We start from the raw sequence: 20875 nt of genomic DNA, 5'->3' as shown, positions 1-20875 counted from the left end.
TTTCCCCTCCCAGACAGGGAAACCACCAGCAAGCCCACACCAAGAAGCCTCAGAACGCCAAGGAGTGTTTGGTTTGGTTTGGTTTTATTTTCCTTTTAACAGCTTATTTTGGTACATCCATGCACAGCCACTCCCTGGAGGTGCTGAGGAGGGCTCCCCAAACAAGAAGCTGCTGCCCACCCCAGACTCAGCCATGGGTGCCATCAGCACCACGGGCAACCAGGAGCTCCAACGCAAAGCCCCGGCTTTCGCACCCCTCCACGTGCAGTGAGCCCTGCAGCAGGTCGAAACCTGAAGTTTCCCACCTGTGTTGGGTAAGGATGGGCAACGCCACGCATCTGAGCCAGCAAGGCAGGCGTGGAGCCCAGCGTAAGGCCGGTGGCTAACAAAACCCAGCTGTTTTATTTTCTCCTACATTGCCAGATTTCAAATCACAGACCCATTTAGGCTGGAAAACTCTGCCTTGAACACCGTGTGACCACCAGCCTGACCACCTCTACTTGGAAAGGGTCAAAGGCTGCAGTTTGCACCTACAGCTCCAAGCGACGCCAACAAACTGCAGGCAGCACACAGGGATGGACACAGCCACCCTGCTGCCGAACACTCGCTCTGCAGCGCCCTGCTGACTGCCTGGCTCCCCAGCTCCCCTCCCTGAGCTGCAAACCCACACAGAACTGAGCCCCTCACTTCAGATCAGCCGTGCCTCTCCCTCCAGCTCAACCTGCAGGTCACAGATGCCCGTGAAGTTTATCTCTTCACCAGCCCGGCTGCTGCTGATGGACAGAGGGGACGGTTGCTGGACGCCATCTGCTGTGGACACCGGGCTTCTGCTCATGTAGGTCTCCAAGGATTTCAGGAGCTGCTTCGGTTTCTTTTTGGTAGAGAACTCCAGCTCTGCAGAGGTCAAAGAGAAGCATCAGAACAGCATGGCCAGGATGGCGCTGGGGAAACGCGCTCCTGCATAAGGTGCTACCAAACATCAATGAGCTTTATTTCTTGAGTCCCAGCGTCTCACCGCATCCCCTCCCGCAAAGCTCACAGTTACGTTTGCTCACAAAGCACGAAAGGCTGCTTGTCACCCCTCAGCGGAGCTCAGCAGCAGAAGCCCTGAAACATCCCTGCTGTTCAGTGCAATCTGCTCCACGCACGTAGCGTGCTGCAAACAGAGCTTAAGCAACCGTGTGCCACAGACATCAGTGAGCTGTGAGAACCAGAGCACAGCGTGGCACGCAAAGGCGGCAACACGCACCTCTGAGTGCAGGGGGCTGGTTTTAATATTGGAGATGTCGAAAGGGGAAAAAAACAACACGGCACTGAGGTCAGCATCACAGCCGTACGAAACCTCTGTGTGCAGACGAAGTGAGGCTGCGCGCGCAGCCCCTCATCTCCACAGGACCCCACAGCACGCTCCAGACACACCGGGCTCCTTCCCTGAGCCTCGGGCCGCCGTCCCAGCCAGGATCAGGGGGCAAAGCGCGGCGCAACGCACCCTTCAGGAGGAAGCCAGAGTCAGCGACGGTCTTGTGCTGCGACTTCCACACTCGGTAGAGCTGCAGGAACGCCGCCGCGTACAGGTCGTTCAGCACGGCGATGACTTGCCGCCTGCGGTTGCACTCCCTGGCCGGGGGCAGCGGCCTCAGCCAGCGCTGCCCACCCCCCCCAGCCCAGGGGAGGCCTTTGCTCCTCCCGCCCAGCTCAGGGCGGCTCACAGCTCACCTGGAGAGGCACTCCTCCCTCAGCGCCTGCAGCACGAGGCGGGTGATGTTCACAGACATGATGCAGAAGGGGAAATTCTGCAGGAGAACCAGCCTTGCGTCAGCTCTGCTGGAAGGGAGCTCCTCTCTTCCAGCACTCAGAGGCGCCCTGGCCCCGTTACGCTGCACCTGCGTGGCCCTAAAGCCGTGCTTCAGTCAGGGACGGAGCAGTGATACTGTGGGTATGGGCTCAGATGGACGTTGTGTCTCCAGCCAAGCTCCCATCCAGGCTCAAGAAGTAAGCTTAACATGCAAACTTAGGGTACAAGCTTAAGACCAGCATCTCAATTTAAAAAAAAACTTTTGATCCAGGGAAGCTCTGTTCATCAAAATCTTTTTCCCAGCAGAAAGCCAACCCAAGTGGTTTGGCTTCCGCCCTTATCAGCACTCCTCAGCACTTCAGGGCCCTTCCTCACCTGACTGGTGGGAGGAGGACCACACGACATTCGAGCTCCTCAGGCTGATGGAGAAATCACTGACAGACTGCCACCAAGCGAAGAGCAAAATGCCAAACCCTAACTCTGAACAGCAGCAGGTTTTCATTGCTTACCTTCCCCTGAGCTTTAGAAAGAAAAAGGTAAACACCACAGCAGAGGGCGAGCAAAGAAGGAGGAAGGACGTGCCTGTGTCTCGTGTTGGGACAGCCTGAAAATCTCTAGAGCTAGAGGAAGCATCTGAGAGTCCATCACGAAGTACAGCATTTGCATCAAGCCCAGCATCCCCGTCCCTCGCAGGTCGGTCCCTGGATCTGCACCTGGAAAAAAGGGCCTCTGATGAGCCTGACACCCCTCCTCCTTCCTGGGCCGCCTGCACGCAGCCCTGGCATTTCACAGGTGGTGGAACCACATTTATTATCCTTGGCAGTGGCAGCCTGGGGCAAAACTTTTGGGAATCCACCATGCAGGCACTGAACTGCGCCACGGCCTATTTCACATGGGCACCAGCAGGCAGTGAGCTCCCACTCACACGCCTGTTTCCATAACACCTCAAGGAATTAACAGCTCTGCCCATCCCAAGGCTGAAGCCCAAAACCAGGTGTTTACTTGTTGCTATAGAGGACAGGGAGTCGTTCACCTTCTGCTGAGGGTTTCAGCCTTCATTAAGAACTGGCTTATTAACTCCAGCCAGGCAGGCTGAAAACTCGGGTGAAGCTGCGTCCAACAAGGCAGAGACAGCTTTAATCACTGTTTTCATTACCCAGCAGAGGCTGAAAGCAACCTGCGACACAACTCCAGCTCCAGAGCCCTGACCAGAGCTTCACTAATAAACCAGCCTTCCAGAGACGCCTCATTAGCCACAGCAATCGCCTGCTAATGAAGAACAATAATGGCCCCAGAGAAGCAGTTACAGCAGCTACTTCTATAGCACTGGTTGGATACGGGTAACTGTCCCAGGGGCAGCAGCTGACACTGGGCAAACCAGGCCAGATGTCGTCCCACCTGTGACAGCAGCCACATGCTTGCTCCGAAACAACAGCACGACCAGCAGCTGCACGAAGGGAAAGGGAAGGAGCACGGAGGAGAGAATGGGAACAGCAAGAGCTCTCTGGGCAGAGGTTTGTTCTTGAGGTCCCTCCGTGCTGTACCTTGAAAGCCAAGCTCCTCCCAGTGCGTGCCGTAGCGCGGGCATCCCAGCGGGGAGCAGGTCAGCTTCTTGTAGATGGTCTGCAGGATTCTCATGTGCACTGCTTGCTTATCATCCAAGCCACCTGGCGGAGGAAAGACACCGAGCAGCCTGCTGCCCTCAGCTGCCTCCAGGGGGACGTGGTGGGACAGCAACCACCACCAGCTGCAGCAGGGAACAAAACCCCACAAAAAGCTGCTTAGGGCAACAGGGAGGATGTCCTCCCCACGTTTATCCTGCTAGAGGTGAACAGAGGGAAAAAACAATGCACGAGAGGCACAGAAACACCATACAGTGCATTTATAAGTGCTGGTGTTACGGAACTCCAACATTGTGGAATTTTGCTGGCTGAGGCAGCACTGCCAGGGGAACCTTGACAAACTACAAACCAGGGGGCACAGCTGAGGATTCTCCTGGTACAAATGTGCTCAGCACAATGGGACAGCCAGACCCAAAGGCTGTGCTGGATGCAGAGCCAGGACAGGAGCCGTGGCAGAACGAATGCCACCCCAAGGAACCTGCTTTAGCAGCGGGGTTGGGCTGGATGATCTCCAGAAGTCCCTTCCAACCCTATGATTCTGGGTTCACACCTCGTTTGCTTTGGTCACTGAGCAAGGAAGGGCTGTGCAGCCCCTGCCTGGCACCATGCAGCTCTCTCGCTGGAAGCAAACACATGGAAGAGCTTCTGTGGCAGAAGAGTCAAGAGATCTGTCCTCCTCCATCACCAAACATCAGTGTGTCAGTAAAGCAAACAGGGACCACGTCCTTTGGGACAAGCACGCTGCCACAGGTAAAGAACAGACTGTGCTGTGCCTGAGACCCACTGAGCTGCTCCACATGAATCCCATGCAGGAGCAGCAGTGCTCAGCGTGACACTGCTGGGGACAACAGTATAGGAGTGGCAGTTTGGGGGATGTGAGGGAGCACTCACACTGAGCAATGGCAAGAGCCAGGTCCCGCTCGCCCTGCAGCTGCTGCTGGAGCCGGGGGGGCCCAAAGAGGAAGTGAAGCAGAGCAGCCAGGCCCTGCCTGTGCACCGTTGCTTGGATCTTCTTCTGCGGAGAGAAGGCAAAGAAATGAGGGCACATCTGTCCCCTGAGAGAAAAGCCAGCGGGTGAGCTGAGAGGGAAAGGGATCCCACAGAGCTCGGCTGAGGGAGGGCAGAAGCAGTGGGAAAGAGGAGCACAAGACAGAGCTGCCCAACTAGAGAGCACAAGCCAGGGAACAACTCTGGAGTGAAGGTTGGAGCCTCTGGTCCTGCACATACCCTGCACTCGGACAGGTCTGTGGTCTGGAAGAACTGCAGTGCTTCATTGAAGGATATGAGGGGCACAGGACCAGCTGATCTCCCCAGCAGCACTGCAGAACAGCATGGGGCAGCGTCAGCCCTGCATCCACATCAGGGCAATGAGTGCCAGAACCTGTTCTGCCTGACCCCAGAGCAGCAGCTGCATCCTGGGGAGCTGCTCTACACACCTTGGTGCTGCAGTAACAGCAAGGCTTAGGATAGTGGGGAATGAAGGGAGCCTGCAGCCAACTCCTCCTCCCAGCCCTTCTGCCCTTTCCCTAGCTCTCCTCCACCACCCCAACCAAGCCCCTCCCCAGCCCCTCTGTGAGCTGTGGCCCCATCCCACGCACTTCTGGGACCTGTACCTGACTGGATATCCTCCACTGCCTCCCACTCTTCCTGGGCGCTCCGCTGCTCCGCACTGATCCCTGCCAAGGGAAGCACACACTGGAGGCAAGAGCTGGGAAAGACCCCGAGGGGGTCACGTGCCCCCATAGCCTTTATCAGGACACTTTCATGGCATCCCCTGCCCTGCGTGCCATAATGAAACCCAACAATCCTACCCCAATGCCTACAGGAGGCTGGGAGGCCTCAGGGCTGGGATCTCAGCCTAGAGCCCTTGTCCCCTGCTGCTCCCAGGCCCAGTGCTGCTCACCCCTGACATGTGTGGGAAGGGGCTCAGGGGGCAGCGGGGGCTCCTCAGGCTGCGTGGTGTCTGCCGGCTGGGCGTTCATGGCCTGTGGGGGGAAGGCGGTGCTGGTCAGTGGAAGGCCCTGGGTTTCTCAAGGGTCCGCAGAGCTCCCAAAGGTGGCCCCAGTGGTTTCCAAGGTGGCCTACGGGAGCCCAAATGTACCCAAGGGTCCCCAGGGCTGTGTGAGACGTACCCGAAGGGGTCCCAAAACCACCTAAGAGGTCCTCAAGGGGTTGCAAAGAGTCCTCGATGCGGCCTGCGGGATCCCCAGACACCCCCAGCACGGCCAGGAGGTCTCAAAGGTCCCCAGAGAGTCCCCAGCGCGGCCCAGGAGGTCTCCAGGTGCTTAAAGGGGCCCTGCCCACCCCCGGTGGCCTCCACTCCGTAACCCCGCCCCCGATCCCTGCCACGGCTACCCCAGGACCCCCGCTGGCCCCGCACCCCTCTACCCCCGCCGCTGCCCCCTGCTCTGCCCTCTGACCCCACGCCCATCGGAAGCGGCGGCGAGACCTCCTGGCCGCGACCCTCCCGACCGCCCCGCAGTGCGCAGGCGCCGCCGCGCTGCCTGCCGGGAGCTGTAGTCCTGGAGCCGGCGGGGGGCGCGCGGGACTGCAGCACCCGGCATGCACCGCGCGTGTGGAGCACGGAGGGGGAAGAGCTTAGCGGAGAGGGGCGGGGCTTAGCGAGGGGGGCTGGGATTTGTCGAGGGGGCGGGGCTGAGGGCGGGGCCAAGCGGAGGGCTGCGGGCAGAGGCAGCCCAGAGCTGCCGGCAGCGGCATGGCGCTGTACGCGGTGCTCGTCTTCCTTCTCCTCCTCCTCCTCCTCCTCGCCGTCCTTGCCTTGTATCGCTGGATCGGGTCCCGCGGCCCCAACCCCTTCGCCGTCGATACCCGGCGCCCGCCGGCCCCGCTGATCACCGATAAGGCGGTTCGTCGGACGGTGCTGAAAGCAGGTATCTGCATCCCCGTACCGCCCCCCAGGAATGCCCCGGGACCCTCAACCTCGAGATGCCACGGGATCCCCGTACTTCCCCGGGGTTCTCCGGGTGCCCCGTCCCTATTCTTCCCCAGGATGCCCTGGGACTGCCATGCCCATATCCCCCCGAAATGCCCCTGTGCTTCCCTACGCTCCCCCAGGAAACCCCGAGAGCCCCGTTCCCGAGAGCCCCGCTCCCGCTGCTCCCGTCCCCATGTCATCCGAGCACGGATGACATTTTGGGTGTCACCCCGCACTGAGGATCCCCCATCCCTCAGCTTTCTCTCCAGAAAAAGTCCCAGAGAAGCTCGATGCCATCGTCATCGGCAGCGGCATCGGGGGGCTGGCGGTGGCCGTGCTGCTGGCCAAGGTGGGCCGGCGGGTGCTGGTGCTGGAGCAGCACGGCAAGCTGGGGGGCTGCTGCCATGCGTTCAGCGAGAAGGGCTTCGAGTTCGACACCGGTACGTGTGGGCATGGGGAGGGCAGGGGGCTGCGACCCAAACCTTTTTGGAGAGGATCTGGCCAGTCGGCCGGCACCCATAGGGTGTCGCTCTGTGGTCCCAGTGGGATGAGCAGAGGTGGATGGCAGAGCTGCCTTTGCCCCAAATCCTCTTTCTGTTGGAGGACGTGGTGGCGGTGCTGCCCATAGCAGTGCTGGCGCTGTGGCATGCCCTGCTGGCATGCTGCAGGAATGGGCCCAGAGCCCACAGCACCCCCTGCACACGCAGAGCCCCCACTGGGCTTCGTGTGCCCCTCAGCCCATACGCCATTATTTGCAGCAGCACAGCCTGGGTTTCTATTAATGAGTACTCACCTTCCTAATATGCAGTGCTGGGCAGGTGGGTTTCCCTCGGAGCACGGACTCTGCACCCCAAGTGGGGCGGTGGGGACAGCAGTGTAGGGAGAAGAAGCACCCCCAAATCTCACACACACACACACGACTTCACGCAGCGTTACTCCACAGGGATCCACTACGTGGGGCAGCTGCACGACGGCTCGCTGTGGCGCTTCCTGGTGGACCAACTGACGGACGGGCAGCTGGAGTGGGCCCCCATGCCTCCCACCTTTGATGCTGTGGTGCTGGGAGAGCCCGGCCGTGACAAAGCCATCCAGCTCTGCTCCGGGGCCAGGACTTACTTCAGCAGGCTGAAGGAGCAGTTTCCCGCTGAGGAAGCCGCCATCGATGAGTTCAAGCGGCTGGTGAAGGTAATGGGGCTGTGGGGCTGTGCTCGCAGCGCGTGGCTCCACTCGTGGCTCATGTGCTCCTTCCTGGGGGGGGGGAAATTCCTGCCCCCCTGCCCGGGGGCAGCTGTTTGGCAGCGCTACAGCGCAGCCATGTTGCACAACTACCCCAACGTGTTGCACCTGGAGCTCCTGACCCTGCTCAGAGGGTGCCCATAAGCTGTGCTCTGAGTGGGGCACGGGGGGCACAGACCCTGCAGTCCCCACATTTGTGGGGCGATGCTCCAGGATCTCCTGGGTCATCACCATTAACATCACGTGGGGTGAAAGTGGGATTTGTGCTCTGCCACCCCTGGGAAATGGGGCTGCACTGTGAGGGTGTTTTGTGGGGTCGGGTGCTCCCCTCCCCACAGTGCTGCAGATTCACATTAGTGCCATTTCCTAATAGCAGATAAAGGGAGAAATCCCATTTTGCATCCATCCCCTGGCAGCCTCACCCAGAGTGGGGGGGTACCCAGAGGTCCCCAAAGGGGTCCTAAAGTGGCCTAGGGGACCCCAAAATTGCTCAAGGGTTCCTCAGAAGTCCCCAGGGATTCTCAAGATGATCTCAGGAGTCCCTAAAGGTCCCCCCAGTGAGCTCTGCACATTGCTCTCCTCTCTTGCAGAGTGTCACTACTGGGTTCTGGGTTCTGGGTGTGCTAAAACTGCTGCCACTGCCACTGGTGCGGCTGCTGAGCCGCTCGGGGCTGCTGTCCCTGCTCAGCCCCTTCTGCCAGATGACCTCACGCAGCATTAAGGACGTGGTTGATGGCCTCACCACCAACGCCAAGCTCAGGGCTGTGTTCAGCTACATCTTCCCCACCTACGGTAAATTGCCAGGGCGCTTGGGCACACCAGAGCAAAGTTGGATCCTTTAAGAGCAAAAACAAAAGGCTTCTTATCCTCTCCTGTCCCTTCTTTTCCCTTTCCCTTCCCTTCTCTTCTCTCACCCTTTTTCTCCTTTCTCTTCCCCTTTTATCTTTTTTCCCCTTTCCCCTTTATTCTTTCCTCTTTCCCTTTTCCTTCCCCTCCTTTCCTTTTAGAGGCCCTCATTTTGCACACCAGACCTGTCCCACCTCACACCCCCGCTTTGCCTTTGCATTTCACCACCTTAATGGAACCCTTGAGGGCAGGACGCCGTGTGCTGCATCCTCTGCACCCACCCCATCCCGGGGCCTTTCCCAAGTCCTTCAGCTTCCCTGCAGACCGCAGTACCCCCGCAGGTGGAGGAGTGGCTGTCCTGCCCTGACCCAGCACTCACAGCCCTTTGGCCCTGACTTTCCTCCCTCCTGTCCCAGTTCTGAGTGACTCAGGGTGCTGGAGTGCAGCCAAGGGTTGTGAAACCCAGATCTGCGGGGCGATGCCCCAAGCACGTCAGTGCCAGCTCCTCACACGGACCTCTTCTCCTCTGCTCCTCATTTCCCACACGCATCCCTCCAGCCTAACCATCCCTCATCCCAGCCCCTTTGGGTTATGCTGCAAACCCAGTAAGACCGCGCTGTGCTCCCCTTCCAGGCGTGCTGCCCTCCAAGGCCAGCTTCTCCCTGCACAGCATCGTGTTGCACCACTACCTGTGGGGCGCATGGTACCCCAAGGGCGGCTCGGGGGAGATCGTCTTCCGCACCATCCCCATCATCCAGAGGGCCGGTGGCAACGTGCTGGGCCGGGCGCCGGTGCAGAGCATCCTGCTGGACTCCCAGGGCAAAGCCTGCGGTGAGCGACGCATCCGGGACGCGGCTCCCCCCGTTCCCTCTGTGCTGCCATTACCCTCAGCCCTCCTCCCTTCCAGGTGTGAGCGTCAAGAAGGGCGAGGACGTGGTGAACATCTTTGCTCCCATCGTCATCTCGGATGCAGGGATATTCAACACCTATGAGAGGCTGCTGCCGCCCGAGGCGCGCGCTTTGCCTGGTAAAAGCCCCCCGTACAGTGCTGGGTTTAATTGGGATCAGGGCACTGATCCCCTCTCAGCTCCAACCATCAGTGAGTGTCGTGGTAATTCCTTCCCAGACAGCGGCAAAGCCCAGTGCAGCCTGCTGGGGACTGCAGGCATTCAGAAAAGGAGCACGGGAATCACAGAACATGGTTAAATACACCCAGCCCCACACTGGGCTTGCCCTAAAACTCCCAAATGGGAACGGACCAATCAGCAAAACCTCCCCGGACAGGGAGGCACCACCGCTTTATGGCTCCCAGTGGTCCTCCCGCCCCATGGGTGCACATGGGATGCTCTCAGCTAGATTTGCAGTGATGGGGGCGATGTGGGGCTGCGCACAGCTTCCTCTCCACCCTCACTTTCCACCCCTTCCTTCGTTCCGCAGAGATTCAGTCCCGGCTGCGCATGGCGACTCACGGCGAAGCTGGCTTCTCCGTATTCGTGGGGCTCAGAGGCTCAAGCCAGGAGCTGGGGCTGGAAGCCACCAACTACTACATCTACCCAGATACCAATCTGGACCAAATGTACGTTCGCTAAGCATGGAGGAGAGATGGTTTCTGGGTGGGGACTCGGAGCCCCAGCCGCACCCCAGACCTCTGCGTCTCTCTGCAGAATGCGGCGCTACTACAGCAGCTCCCGCGACGAGGCGGCCGCCAACATCCCCCTGCTGTTTGTCACCAGCCCGTCTGCCAAAGACCCCACGTGGGAGATGCGGTACCCAGGTGATGCAGCGCTGCTGAACCTCACCAGGCAGGGATTCCTTGGCCAACCCCCAGTGCTGCCACGTCGCACTGCGGGTCTCTGCAAACGGGGGCTGTGAGTTGGTTTCATTCGGAAAGTGGGCCGAGGGCCTCCAAGCTGCTGAGCTTGTGGAAAGTTCACTGCAGATACAAGGAAGGGAGGAGAGGCTCTGCTGGATGCCTGCACCAAAGGCTTGGGACCAGAGCTGCCCCAATGTTGGTGTGAGAATGGGGATTTGGGGTTTGTGGCGCCAGGTGGCAGAGGGATGCATGCCCCAACCTTGTCTCCCTGCAGGTAAAAGCACGCTGTCCATCATCACCATGGCCAAGTACGAGTGGTTTGAGGAGTGGAAGGACAGGCCAGTCCATAAGCGGGGAGATGCTTATGAGGACGTGAAGAAGACCTTTGTGGACGCCATCATGCAGACCGTCTTCAAACTGTACCCCCACATCGAGGACAAGGTGAGGGGACACGGGGTTTGTGGCTGTTGGGGTCAGATCCCGGCTCCTGCCTGCCCAGCACACACTGGGGCTGCAGGGGTGAGGTTTGGCTGGGCAGAGGGGCACCAACCCGTCGGACCAAACGTGGCCTCAGCCACCACCCGAAAGTCTGCAAGGAGGTTTGTCCCATACCGTGCCCCATAAAAACAGCTTTCCTGAGCACGAGGCACCCCACACTGTGGCCTGCTCCATTGGGACCGCCGTGTCCTTTTGTCCCCCACAGGTTGAGCACGTCTCGGGGGGGACACCGCTGACCAACCAGCACTACATTGCCAGCCCCCGCGGGGAGTTCTACGGCATGGAGCACGACATGGCGCGCACGCAGATCGAAGCCATCGCCACCGCGCGGCCGCACACCGCTGTCCCCAACCTCTACCTGACAGGTACCGCGTCCTCCGTTCCAGGAGGTGACTCTGGGGAAGCCTTCAATCCTGCTATGAAATACTGGGATGAGCTGCTGCCACGCTACGGGGTGATGCTTGGGCCGCATCAAAGTTCCTCCGAGCCACTCAGCCCCAATGGGGGGCATCGCGTGTCCCCCAGCCCCGGGTGCAGCCTCCCCGCCTGGCACTGTTGTGCTGAGCTGGGCAAGGCAAAGCCCTCTCCGTGCTGGGGATGAAGAGGGGCTGGGATGCAGAGCTGGGGGTGGCACTGTCCCCTCTGTCTCGCAGGGCAGGACGTGGCTCTGTGTGGCTTCGCCGGAGCACTGCAGGGAGCCTTCCTCTGCACCAGCGCCGTCCTCAAGCGCAACATCTATCTGGACGCCATGCAGCTGTGGAAGCGCGTGCAGAGCTCCAATAGCAAGAAGAAGATCTGAGGCTGGGTCCCACCAGCGGGACCCCCTCCCCTCCCTGATGGCTTGCTTGGATAGCTAGCTCTGCTCTTCCCTAATGGCTCTGTGGGATCAACGCTGGTCGTGAAGCCGCTCCTGCTCCCAGCAGGGTCCCATCCCACTGCAGCTCATCTCACCGCACCGCCATGCACACTGCTGCCTCCTCCCCACTGCCTGTTTGAAGGGAAAAGCCCTTTTCCCAACACAAGGAAAAGAAGATCCTACACAACCACTGCACCACCCAGCACCGCTGGATGCCCTCCACTTGGGCTGCGAGAGGAGCATCCAGCTCCATGGGTGCTTGCCTGGCTGAGGGCAGTGAGCCCCACACAGCTGCTTTTCCCTTGCAGGCAGCAGCTTTGGTCTGAATGAGGCTGGGAAAGCTTCTCATGGTGCCTCCATGCCTGGGGTGGTGGAGGCTGAGGAATGAATCCCTCCCTCTGCACACAGAGCTGCCTGAGCAGCGTTGAACCGGTTTTCCATTTCTGTCAGCCCTGCACAATGCTCTATGCACATCTGCAATGCTCTATGCACATTTACAATGCTCTGTGCACATCTGCAATGCTCTGTGCACATTTACAATGCTCTATGCACATCTGCAATGCTCTATGCACATTTACAATGCTCTATGAACATCTGCAATGCTCTGTGCACATTTACAATGCTCTGTGCACATCTGCAATGCTCTATGCAGATCTACTCCCACGCTCCGCACCCAGTGCTGTGAGGGAGAGGCTCCAGGCTGCATTGCCCGTGCTGAGGAGCCCTGCTCCAGGCTGAGCTCAGCGGAGCAGCGGAGGAAGCGCTGTTGTGCGCCAGGATGGGTTGCACTCAGGATGGATTGACTTAAGGCGATGTAAAGCTGCTCAGAAGCAGCAGCAGCGCTTCCAGATGGGATCTCGCCATGAATGTGGCCCTGCCATGCTGTGGCACTGTCAGTTCTGCCCTGAGCGGATGTCGCGTCTGTCTGTCTGTCTGCTGGGAAACATCCGGGAGCACGACCAAAGCCTTCACCACTGCGCTGGTGCTGGGAAGGGCGAGAAGGCTAGAAATAAAACAGTGCTGTGATGGGAGCAGTGTGCCTTGCAGTGGGGGAGCAGCGGGGTGCTGCTGGCATTGGGGCTGAGCCTGGGTCCTGCGGCTGGGGGACAGCAACGTGAGGGAAGGCAGAGTTTGGGAAGGAGAGGAGAGAGGAGATGTGGTTTGGAGCCATCTGTGTGCCCGTCCTGCAGCAGCACAGGCGGCTCTGCGGCTGGCAGTGCTGTGTGTGTGCCATCAGTGGGTGCCCCAGCACCAGGCAGTGAGCACTGCAGCGCTGGCTCTGCTCTGTGGACTTCAGTCTGTGTTAAAGTCCTGCTGGGAGCCCACGAAGGAGAGGTTTTCCCACCGCCGGCAATAGGAGCGGGAGCAGCCGGGATGCAGGGGAAGCGGAGCGCTGCAGCCCTTGGCGGAGAGGCAGGGAGGGCTTTTCCAGCTGCTCCCACACTCTGCACCTTGCAGGCATCTCCCTGCAACCTGCTGCCCTCCCCAGCCCTTCTCTTCCCCAAGCTGAGTGCCCAGGGGTGAGCCCAGATCTCCTGCCCCTGTGACTCACGCCCAGATGAAATCTGGCTCCGCAGCAGCTGACAGGCATTGCCCTGCAGGCACTGCATCAGCAGCAGACGTGTCCCGAAGGAGCACCCGGCTCTCGCTGCTCCTGCCCCAGGATTTAAAAGCCTCTGAGCCCTCCGAGGGGCCACCCCAGCATGTCCCGGCCACGGCAAAGCCGGGCTCTCATCATCGTCAACACTGATTTCCACAGTAGTGATGGCGATGTGGGGCTCAGGCCCCGCAGAGGAGCCAGGAGGGAAGCCGAGAAGCTCTCTCATGTGCTGGCACAGCTCAACTACAGGGTGAGGCTGCTGCACAACAGGACGGCCAAGGAGATGGAGGACCTCTACCAGCAAGGTGAGCCCCCAAACCGCCTTCCTGCTCCCGGCTCCCACCTCCACAGTGCCCCACGTCACTGCCCAAAGGCAATTTGGGACGGATAGGGACCAACCCCCACCCACACCCAGGCCCTTGTGGTCCCTTCATCACACAGCGGGGGCTCAGAGCCGGAGATGGGCCTCCCAGCACCCTCACACAGCACTCAGCTGGAGGCTGGTAGCTGAGGGTGGCTGTGCCCCACAGAGTGCGGCCGTGAGCACGGGGATTACTTCGTGAGCATCATCTCCAGCCACGGGGAGGAGGGGGCCGTGTTGGGCTGTGACTGCAGGCCGCTGCGCCTCACCCGCATCTTCCGCACCTTGTCGGCGCAGAACTGCCCAGTGCTCGCACAGACACCCAAGGTCTTCTTCATCCAGGTAACACCACTGCTGGGCAAAACTGCACCCCATTTTGTTGGCTCCGCAGGCAGAGACAGGCACGAGCGCTGTTCTAATTGCAGACTTTGCTGCCCAGCTGCCATTCGCCACTCTGCTCTATCTTTGATGCTTTTGCTGATTCTCAGGTCACCTCTCCCCAGCTGGCAGCAGCCCCGTGCCCAGGACAGCAGTGCTTCCCCTGCCCCTGAGCGCCCTGCATCCGCCTCAACTTTCACCAAGTTTCTCCCTTCCAGGAAAGGTGACCTTGCTGGGCTCAGCCTCCCTCCCAGATGCCAGCGGGGTGTTGATGAGTTGCTAAAAGTTGCCCTCAGATTCCATGACGTCAATATTTGGGCAAAGAGCAGCGTGGGGGGGCTGGTTAGAAACACCCCACAGGAAGCGAGCCCTGGAGTGCTCCGTGGATTAGAGAGGATTAGATGAGAGTAAATAGTGCAGCAACCTGCAGCCTGGGCAGATCTCAGCAGGTCAGCTCTGCAGACGTGCAAATACATGGAAATCCTCTCGTGAGAGCAAGCACAGATCGCTGGTGGCACTCATTTCCTGCTGGAAAGAGGGCTTAGCCTGCATGCCTGGCTACAATAGGGGCCACCTCCAGCAGCCAGAACTGCAGACCAGGATGGGTGCCCTTAGGGCTGTCCCCTTAGGGCATGCTGAGTGCCAGCGTGCTGCCGCTCCTTCCAGGCAGCCCGTGAGGATCCTGCAGGCAGTGATGCAGAGCAGAAGAGGCTCTCGGAGAGGGGGCTGTGTGTGTCCTCGGGGTGGTGCTCCTCATCGTTGCCTGAAATCCCATCCTTGGAAGAAAGCTCCAACCATTGCATAGATCAGTGACTGCTGTGCTCCAAGGGGAATCTCCCCAAGAGGGCTCTGGTGTCTGCTGCTGTAATACTGGAGCCTGCAGGAACATGAGGGGAAGAGAGGCTGCCCCCCTCCTGGGGGGAGAGAGAATCACAGAACCATTAAGGTTGGAAAAGACCTCTGACACCCCCAAGTTCAAACCCCAGCACAGCCCACCATGCCCACTGTCCCTCAGTGCCACATCCCCACGGTTCTTCACAGGATGGGGGGGCACAGCAGCCCCAAAGCCCCTCTGGATCTCCCTTGTTCAGGAGCAGAGCACAGAGAAGCCAACGGCCGTGTTCTGCCTGCAGGCATGTCGGGGAGCTGCACTGGACCGGGGGGTGTTTGTGGAGACTGACGGCGGGCAGCCGGAGCCAGACAGCTTCTCAGAGTACCTGTGCATCCCCCCCAACACCGCTGTGATGTTCGCCTGCAGCCCCGGTGAGGAAACCCCCAGGGAGGGTCAGCAGGAGCAGGGTCAGCACCTGTGCTTCCGTGTTCCTGGGGGGCCATGCGTGGCTGTAGGGTCATGGCAGAGCTGTAAGGCCCTGTAGGACTATGAGGGGCTGTAGGGCCACAAGGAGCTGTAAGGCCATGTGGGGCTGTGGGAACACAATGAGCTGTAGGGCCATTTGGGGCCATAGGATCACAATGAGCTGTGGGACCATGGGGCTGTAGGACCACGTGGAGCTGTAGGGCCATGTGGGGTGGATCACAATGAGCTGTAGGGCCACGTGGGGCTGCAGGGCCACAAGTCCTCCCCTCAGCCCCCTCTCTGTGCCGAGCAGACCTCCTGCTTTGCCCCCAGCCCCATCCCACCCCCACTGCCCTCCTCTGGACGCTCACAGTTTTTGTCCCTCTGACTCCGAGGCACCCAAACGTTCCATTTCCAGCACTTCTTTTTCCCATAAGGGGCAGCGTGAGGCCCTCCCTCTTCCCTCCATCACACCATTCCTCCCTCTGCACGCCCCAGGCTACGGCGCCTTCCTGAACCCCGCGGGATCCATGTTCCTGCAGGCCCTGCTGGCGGCGCTGGCCGGGGAGGAGCGCAGCCTGGCGCTGAGCCGCATGGCCACCCGCCTCAACGCGGCCGTAGCCCTGGGCTGCCAGGCCCGCGGCGCCTACGAGGGCTGCAAGCAGATGCCCTGCTTCATCACCAACCTGCTGCGGGACATCTTCCCCTTCTCGGCTGCCGGTGAAGCCCTGCCCAGCACAGACACACAGGGAGGGACGGAGGAGGAGAGGCAGAAGCCTGCAGCCTCTTAAGGGGAAATGAAGAAACACGACAGAAACCCCGGCAGAAAGGCGCCCCGGGTTGTGCTGGAGCTGCCCAGGGTGCGAGGAAGTTCTGGGGTGCGTCGTTCCCCCATCACGATGTACTGGGCTGGACGTCACCTGCTGCCCCATGGCAGCCCAGCGCAGCGCTCCAGCGGCGCTCACTTCTCCCCCCCGCCTCCTTCATGAAAGAGCCTCAGTGCTGTGAGCTCTGCTTTATCGATCCTGTTATCCGGGTGACCCTGCACAAAACACAGGCTTTTCTTCTGAGGGAGGAAAGGCCGATGTTTGCCTGCCTGCTGCCCTGCCCGCAAGGAAAACACGGCAGTGGTGTAAAGATGGCAGCAGGCCCAAGCTGTTGGTCCTTACGATTGATTCTTCATTCCAAACCTAAAAAATAAACAGAGACCGATGGTCAGACCCGGCGGGTTGACTCAGACCGGGAGTCAGGGCACGGCTTTGGGAACGTTCACCAAGGCAAATCTCAGCTCACAACCAAAAGCTGCATCTTTGTGAACCTCCTCCTGCTGCGGGGAAGGGGAGGGTGATGCTCCATTGGGACGGAGGGGCTGGGACACCCCGTGGCCCCACGCTTTTGCTCAAGGCTTCCCCTTGTCTCTGGCACACAACCGAGCACAACGGAGCCTCCCCGCAGCGCCTGCACGGCTCACCCTGTGTGCTCAGCCATTAAATCTGCTTCGTCTCCACCCCGAGAGCCTCTCAGACAATCTGGGCTGGCGATGGTATTTCTGAACCCTGAGCAGCACAGCTCCGATAGCAGAGCCCTTCCCTCAGAGAACTTCGGGCTCCATCAGCAGGACTTCGACCCTCGGCACACCGCTGGTGCCACGGCCCCGACAGCCCCGCGCTGCAGCGTCTCACGGCACGGCCTCTTGGGGGACCTCCTGAGCTGCTCCCTCCCCGTGCACTGGCTCTGCCCGTAGCAAGAGAGCAGTTTGGAGACCCCTGCAGCAGCTCAGGGTGAAGCTGGGCATGGGGCTTGGAGCTGTTGGAGGAGCCCGATTCTTGCTTCTCTGGGAAATGACACTGAAGGTGCACACAGCAGTGCTTCCACCCCTTAGGAAGGCTCCAAAGAGCCCAACACACCATCAAAGTTTTCATTTTTAATCTCCCGTTTTCACCGTTCTGCCTCCCCCAGGCTCTCAGCGACCCAGTCAAGGTGAGAAGTAAAAAACCACACACAGCCCCCTCCTCCTCCCAGCTCGTCCTCTGCCACACTGGAGGCACAAGGGCAGAAAGTGGGGGAAAGTTCCATTGCAGGAAGCACCGCGCTGCACCTCGCCTGCCTGCAGCACCCTGCCCTGCGCTCCTCAGCCACCCGGCGCTGGGTGCTGCTCCAAAAGCCTCCCTGTGGGCAAAGCAGGGAATGCAGGCCCTCGCCTGCTGCTGACCAAGGGCCAGCTGGGTGAGAGGCAAAGCAGGCAGGAACTTTTCAAACAGCCTCCAAGCAAAAGGAATTCTCCTTCTGTTCCGGCTGCAGGGTGCTTGGTCGTGTGAGGGCTGAGCCTGCATCCACAAACGGAGGCTCTGCACAGAGCCCAGAGCATAAGCGATGATCAAAGAGACCGGAGACGGGGCTTCAAAGCTTTTACAGACACGCAGACACAGAACAGGGCTCAAAACTCCGTATTTTTTTAAACCATTTATTGACTTTACCACACAGGGGAAAAAAAAAAAAAAAGTACAAAGCAATATAAAAATTCTGGTCCTTCAAAGCAAGTCGCGTTGCACTGCAGCAGGAAACAAACTGCGCTGCTTCGCACCAGCAAGGCAGCGGGCCCAGGAGCAGCCCCACCTGGAGGAGACACGTACCCACAGACACCACCATTCAGAGACGTGCCACGGCCAAAGGGAAAAGGCTTCGCGCTCCTTGAGCAGTTTGAAACACGTGGCACAAATCCTAACAGCGTTAAGAAGGGAAAAGAAGCCCTAGGAGTCGTTCCCAGAGGTGCGAGGCAAGAGGGGCTTTGTCCCTCTCTCCCTTTGTGCTGGGAAATCAGAACACAGCTGTAGCCTTCATGGCCAGACAAGGGAACTTCCTGCCCTCGTCACCCCGCAGCTGTGGGCGGCTCACCCTTGGTGCAGGGCTGGGGACAGGCAGCCCCCCCCGGCCTCACAGTGGGGACAGGACTCCTCTGTGCAGCTCTGGGGGGGATGAGCACCCGTGTGAAGAGCCCTCCATGAGCCACAGCCGTCACTTTCTGCCCATTAGGAAAAACAAAGAAAGAAAGAAGCCAGGCAGGCACTTTACATACATCCTTCAGAAGCGCCCTGTCTCAAGTAAAACATCTTTGGAGCAAAACTACAAAAATAAGACCAGCAAAACAGCTCAGGAATCAACATGTTTTGCAGCCTTCAATACAACCAGTGTTAGTCCATCCCCGGCCCTCATTTCAGTGTCCCACAGCGAAGCTGAGAAAACAGCAATAAGCTGCTGGTGAGGTGAACATCAACCACATGAAACCTCCCAAAGCAGGGGAGCACAGAGCAGCAGGAGAGGAGAGAGGGGTTTGGGGGCTGCAGGACAAACCTGCTCACAGCAGGAGCTGCGCCTCTCCTGCTGCAGAGCTCAGCACTGAAGGAGAGGAAGAGGTTTGAAAGACTGCGAGTTTCATTCATCCCAAATGCTTCAGGACTGTCAACCACTCTGCATCATCACGACGACATTTTAACAACAGGGAACGCAGTCATCCTTGGAGGTGAAATTCGCTCCATCGCTGCAGCTGTACGGCACAGAACCTCATAAGCCTGAGCGGCTCGCTTTCACAGCATCAAACTAATTGTCCTCATTAGTGCAAGCATCTCAGCTGCGAGGACCACGCGGGAACAGAGCCACACGGAGCACAACTGCCACAGGGCAAGTGAGGGAGTCTAAGACAGAACCGAGGGTCGAAGGCAGCTCCGTTAAGTGCATTGAGTGAGGAGTGAGACGTGAAGCGAACATTGCCTTCATCATGGAGAGGAAGAAAAGAAACAAAGCCAAACAGAGTCCTTGGCAGATCATTTCCAAGCTAGTGCAATCACGCTCCAACTTTAGCATCCAAATACAATGGACAGAGAAAGAGAACGTCCGTGCCTCCAGCAGGACAGCGCTGCTCACAGCAGCTCCGTGACTGAAAGGAATCACGTGGCTCATTTTGCAGGCGGATTTTTTTTTCAAGAGGAGACGTCGGTACAGCAGATGGAAAGGCCCATTTCATTTGGACACGAATGTTCTGTCAAGTGCCAGAGCTGGCTTCTCTTGGGCCACGTCTAGAAGCCAGGCACCCAAGCGGAAACCGGTTCAGGCAGTTGAGAAAGGAGAAACACATTTTTAGGAAGTGAGAACCAAAGATTACCAAGGTGCAGGTGCAAAAGTAAAAGCATTTCCCCTTCCTCCTGCTCTCCGAGGTCTGAAGACAACAGCAAAGCTACGATTCAGTGCTACAGCAGGCAGCCAGCCGGCGCGGCCCCACCATTCCAGTCTCATCGCTGCCAAGCACCTTTCTTCCACTGAATACCTGAGGAGGAATCTAGATCTGGAAAGGGAAAAAAGGAAAGCTAAAACAATGTGAAAGATGCATGAAAGACAAGAGAAGAAAAACAGTTTCAAGGGGAAAACAAGACGGACTTTTCCAAGCCCCCCCTACCTTCTGATCCAGCCGCTGATAATCGCCGGATTTGGGCCGCCGGCCGCCCTTGGATCGCTTCCCTTCCAGGGCAAAAGCGATGATCTTTGGAGAGAGAGGCAGGGACAAGGTGAGCAGGACACCAACGACCTCCTGCAGTCTTTCTGACCTCTAACAGCTTTCTAGTGGGCCAATGAGGAGCCTCGCTTGCCTCCTTCTAAAAGCACTTGAAACAAACGTCATCGTTCAAAAGCAATAAGACTGAAAACAAGAAATCATGAGGCTTTCCCAACATGCAGAAAACAGTAAAAAAGCTGCTCCCTCTCCTACTTCAAAAACAGCTTTGTAGGAGGGAGAAAAACAGCACAAAAGATGAGCGTTGTCACTTGGGCTGCGTTCCCCCTGCAGTGCGAGTTAAAGACAAGGCTTTGGCAACCTGCTGCAGAAAACTCAGTGTCTGTGAGAAACACGGAGCAGCTGCACACATCTTTTCCTTTTCTCCTCCCTCAGCTCCATTTCTCACTGCTGAAAATACCCACTGGAGCCAAGGCCCCTCCATCTCCACCGAGATCCAAACGCTTTCCTGTTACAACACTCCTCCCTGCTCATCTCAAAGCTGTTGAGGTCAAGGCCTCCAATTAAACATTAACCAAACCCAGGCAGCAGGCAGGAGGCCTGAGCAGGAAGCAAAAGGCAAGAATGAGAGCAGCAAAGGGGAAAGATCTTCAGTGGAGCGTGCCCCCACCTGCAGCACTGCCCAACGACTGGGAAGGAAGCTCTTAAACCACAGGGGGGAACCTGGGCAAGGAGCAGAGCCACTCACCTTCCGTTTGTTGTGATAGGCAACGTAGAGAGCAGCGACGATAATCGCCGTGGTCACCAGATAGGCGAAGAAGTGGCTGTTCTCTGACTTCTGCCCCGGAGAAATGGGAACACTCTTCTCTCTCTCCTTATTAAATAAGGCAGCACCGTTCCCATTTCCAACCCCATCCTCTTCCTCAGGGAGTTCGTCACCATCTGGAGAGCCTTCGGTGACATGAGCAGATGAAACTGACGGCGAGGACGGGCTGTTATTTCCCAGTGAGCCTGCCTGGGCGCCCTGGCTGCTGTCCTGTGTGTTGGCATTGTCATGTTGCTGGTTGCTGCTGCTTTGCTGGTCATCCTGGCTGTTGGTGTTGTCCTGGTGTTCATTATTCTGGTTGTTGGTGT

The 20875-nt window shown here is 58.8% G+C and overlaps 4 protein-coding genes across 6 annotated transcripts in view; 2 read left to right on the top strand and 2 right to left on the bottom strand.

Annotated features, from left to right (window-relative positions):
• Positions 1 to 65: 65 nt before the first annotated feature.
• ELMOD3 (ELMO domain containing 3) lies at positions 66 to 5731 on the bottom strand. 3 transcript variants are annotated; one of them, XM_042831425.1, is made up of 10 exons: positions 5550 to 5730; positions 5321 to 5402; positions 5031 to 5093; positions 4645 to 4736; positions 4309 to 4432; positions 3340 to 3462; positions 2378 to 2508; positions 1717 to 1793; positions 1490 to 1617; positions 66 to 894 (listed from the first exon to the last, which is right to left on the bottom strand). In XM_042831425.1, exons 2-10 carry the CDS (start codon positions 5397 to 5399, stop codon positions 689 to 691), a joined length of 1023 nt encoding a protein of 340 aa, XP_042687359.1. In that variant the 5' UTR covers positions 5400 to 5402; positions 5550 to 5730; the 3' UTR covers positions 66 to 688. The 3 variants fall into 3 exon arrangements, with proteins under 3 accessions (XP_042687359.1, XP_042687379.1, XP_042687368.1); XM_042831445.1 differs by lacking the exon at positions 1490 to 1617 and having other exon boundaries at positions 5550 to 5731; XM_042831434.1 differs by lacking the exons at positions 4645 to 4736; positions 5550 to 5730 and having other exon boundaries at positions 5321 to 5403.
• Positions 5732 to 6089: 358 nt separating this feature from the next.
• Positions 6090 to 12632, top strand: RETSAT (retinol saturase). The gene is made up of 11 exons (XM_042831460.1): positions 6090 to 6308; positions 6610 to 6792; positions 7296 to 7537; positions 8179 to 8380; positions 9068 to 9265; positions 9342 to 9461; positions 9872 to 10010; positions 10099 to 10208; positions 10522 to 10688; positions 10951 to 11110; positions 11399 to 12632. Exons 1-11 carry the CDS (start codon positions 6134 to 6136, stop codon positions 11542 to 11544), a joined length of 1842 nt encoding a protein of 613 aa, XP_042687394.1. The 5' UTR covers positions 6090 to 6133; the 3' UTR covers positions 11545 to 12632.
• Positions 12633 to 13202: 570 nt separating this feature from the next.
• LOC122167070 (caspase-3-like) lies at positions 13203 to 16455 on the top strand. Its single transcript, XM_042831308.1, has 4 exons — positions 13203 to 13506; positions 13732 to 13904; positions 15074 to 15203; positions 15736 to 16455. Exons 1-4 carry the CDS (start codon positions 13305 to 13307, stop codon positions 16026 to 16028), a joined length of 798 nt encoding a protein of 265 aa, XP_042687242.1. The 5' UTR covers positions 13203 to 13304; the 3' UTR covers positions 16029 to 16455.
• A 1230-nt stretch (positions 16456 to 17685) lies between these two features.
• Positions 17686 to 20875, bottom strand: part of TGOLN2 (trans-golgi network protein 2) — a 4251-nt gene continuing 1061 nt past the window's right edge. Inside the window, exons 3-5 of the mRNA XM_042831415.1 lie at positions 20490 to 20875; positions 19688 to 19771; positions 17686 to 19576 (exon numbers count right to left, since the gene is read on the bottom strand). Coding sequence (XP_042687349.1) covers positions 19571 to 19576; positions 19688 to 19771; positions 20490 to 20875 — 476 coding nt within the window. The 3' untranslated portion in view covers positions 17686 to 19570. The remainder of the gene's footprint in view (positions 19577 to 19687; positions 19772 to 20489) is intronic.

Source organism: Centrocercus urophasianus, unplaced genomic scaffold (genome assembly GCF_019232065.1).
Source record: "Centrocercus urophasianus isolate 14NV4802_14NV808 unplaced genomic scaffold, USGS_Curo_1.0 seq_1020, whole genome shotgun sequence".
Lineage (NCBI taxonomy): Eukaryota > Metazoa > Chordata > Aves > Galliformes > Phasianidae > Centrocercus > Centrocercus urophasianus.
This window is presented reverse-complemented; position numbering and strand designations above follow the sequence as displayed.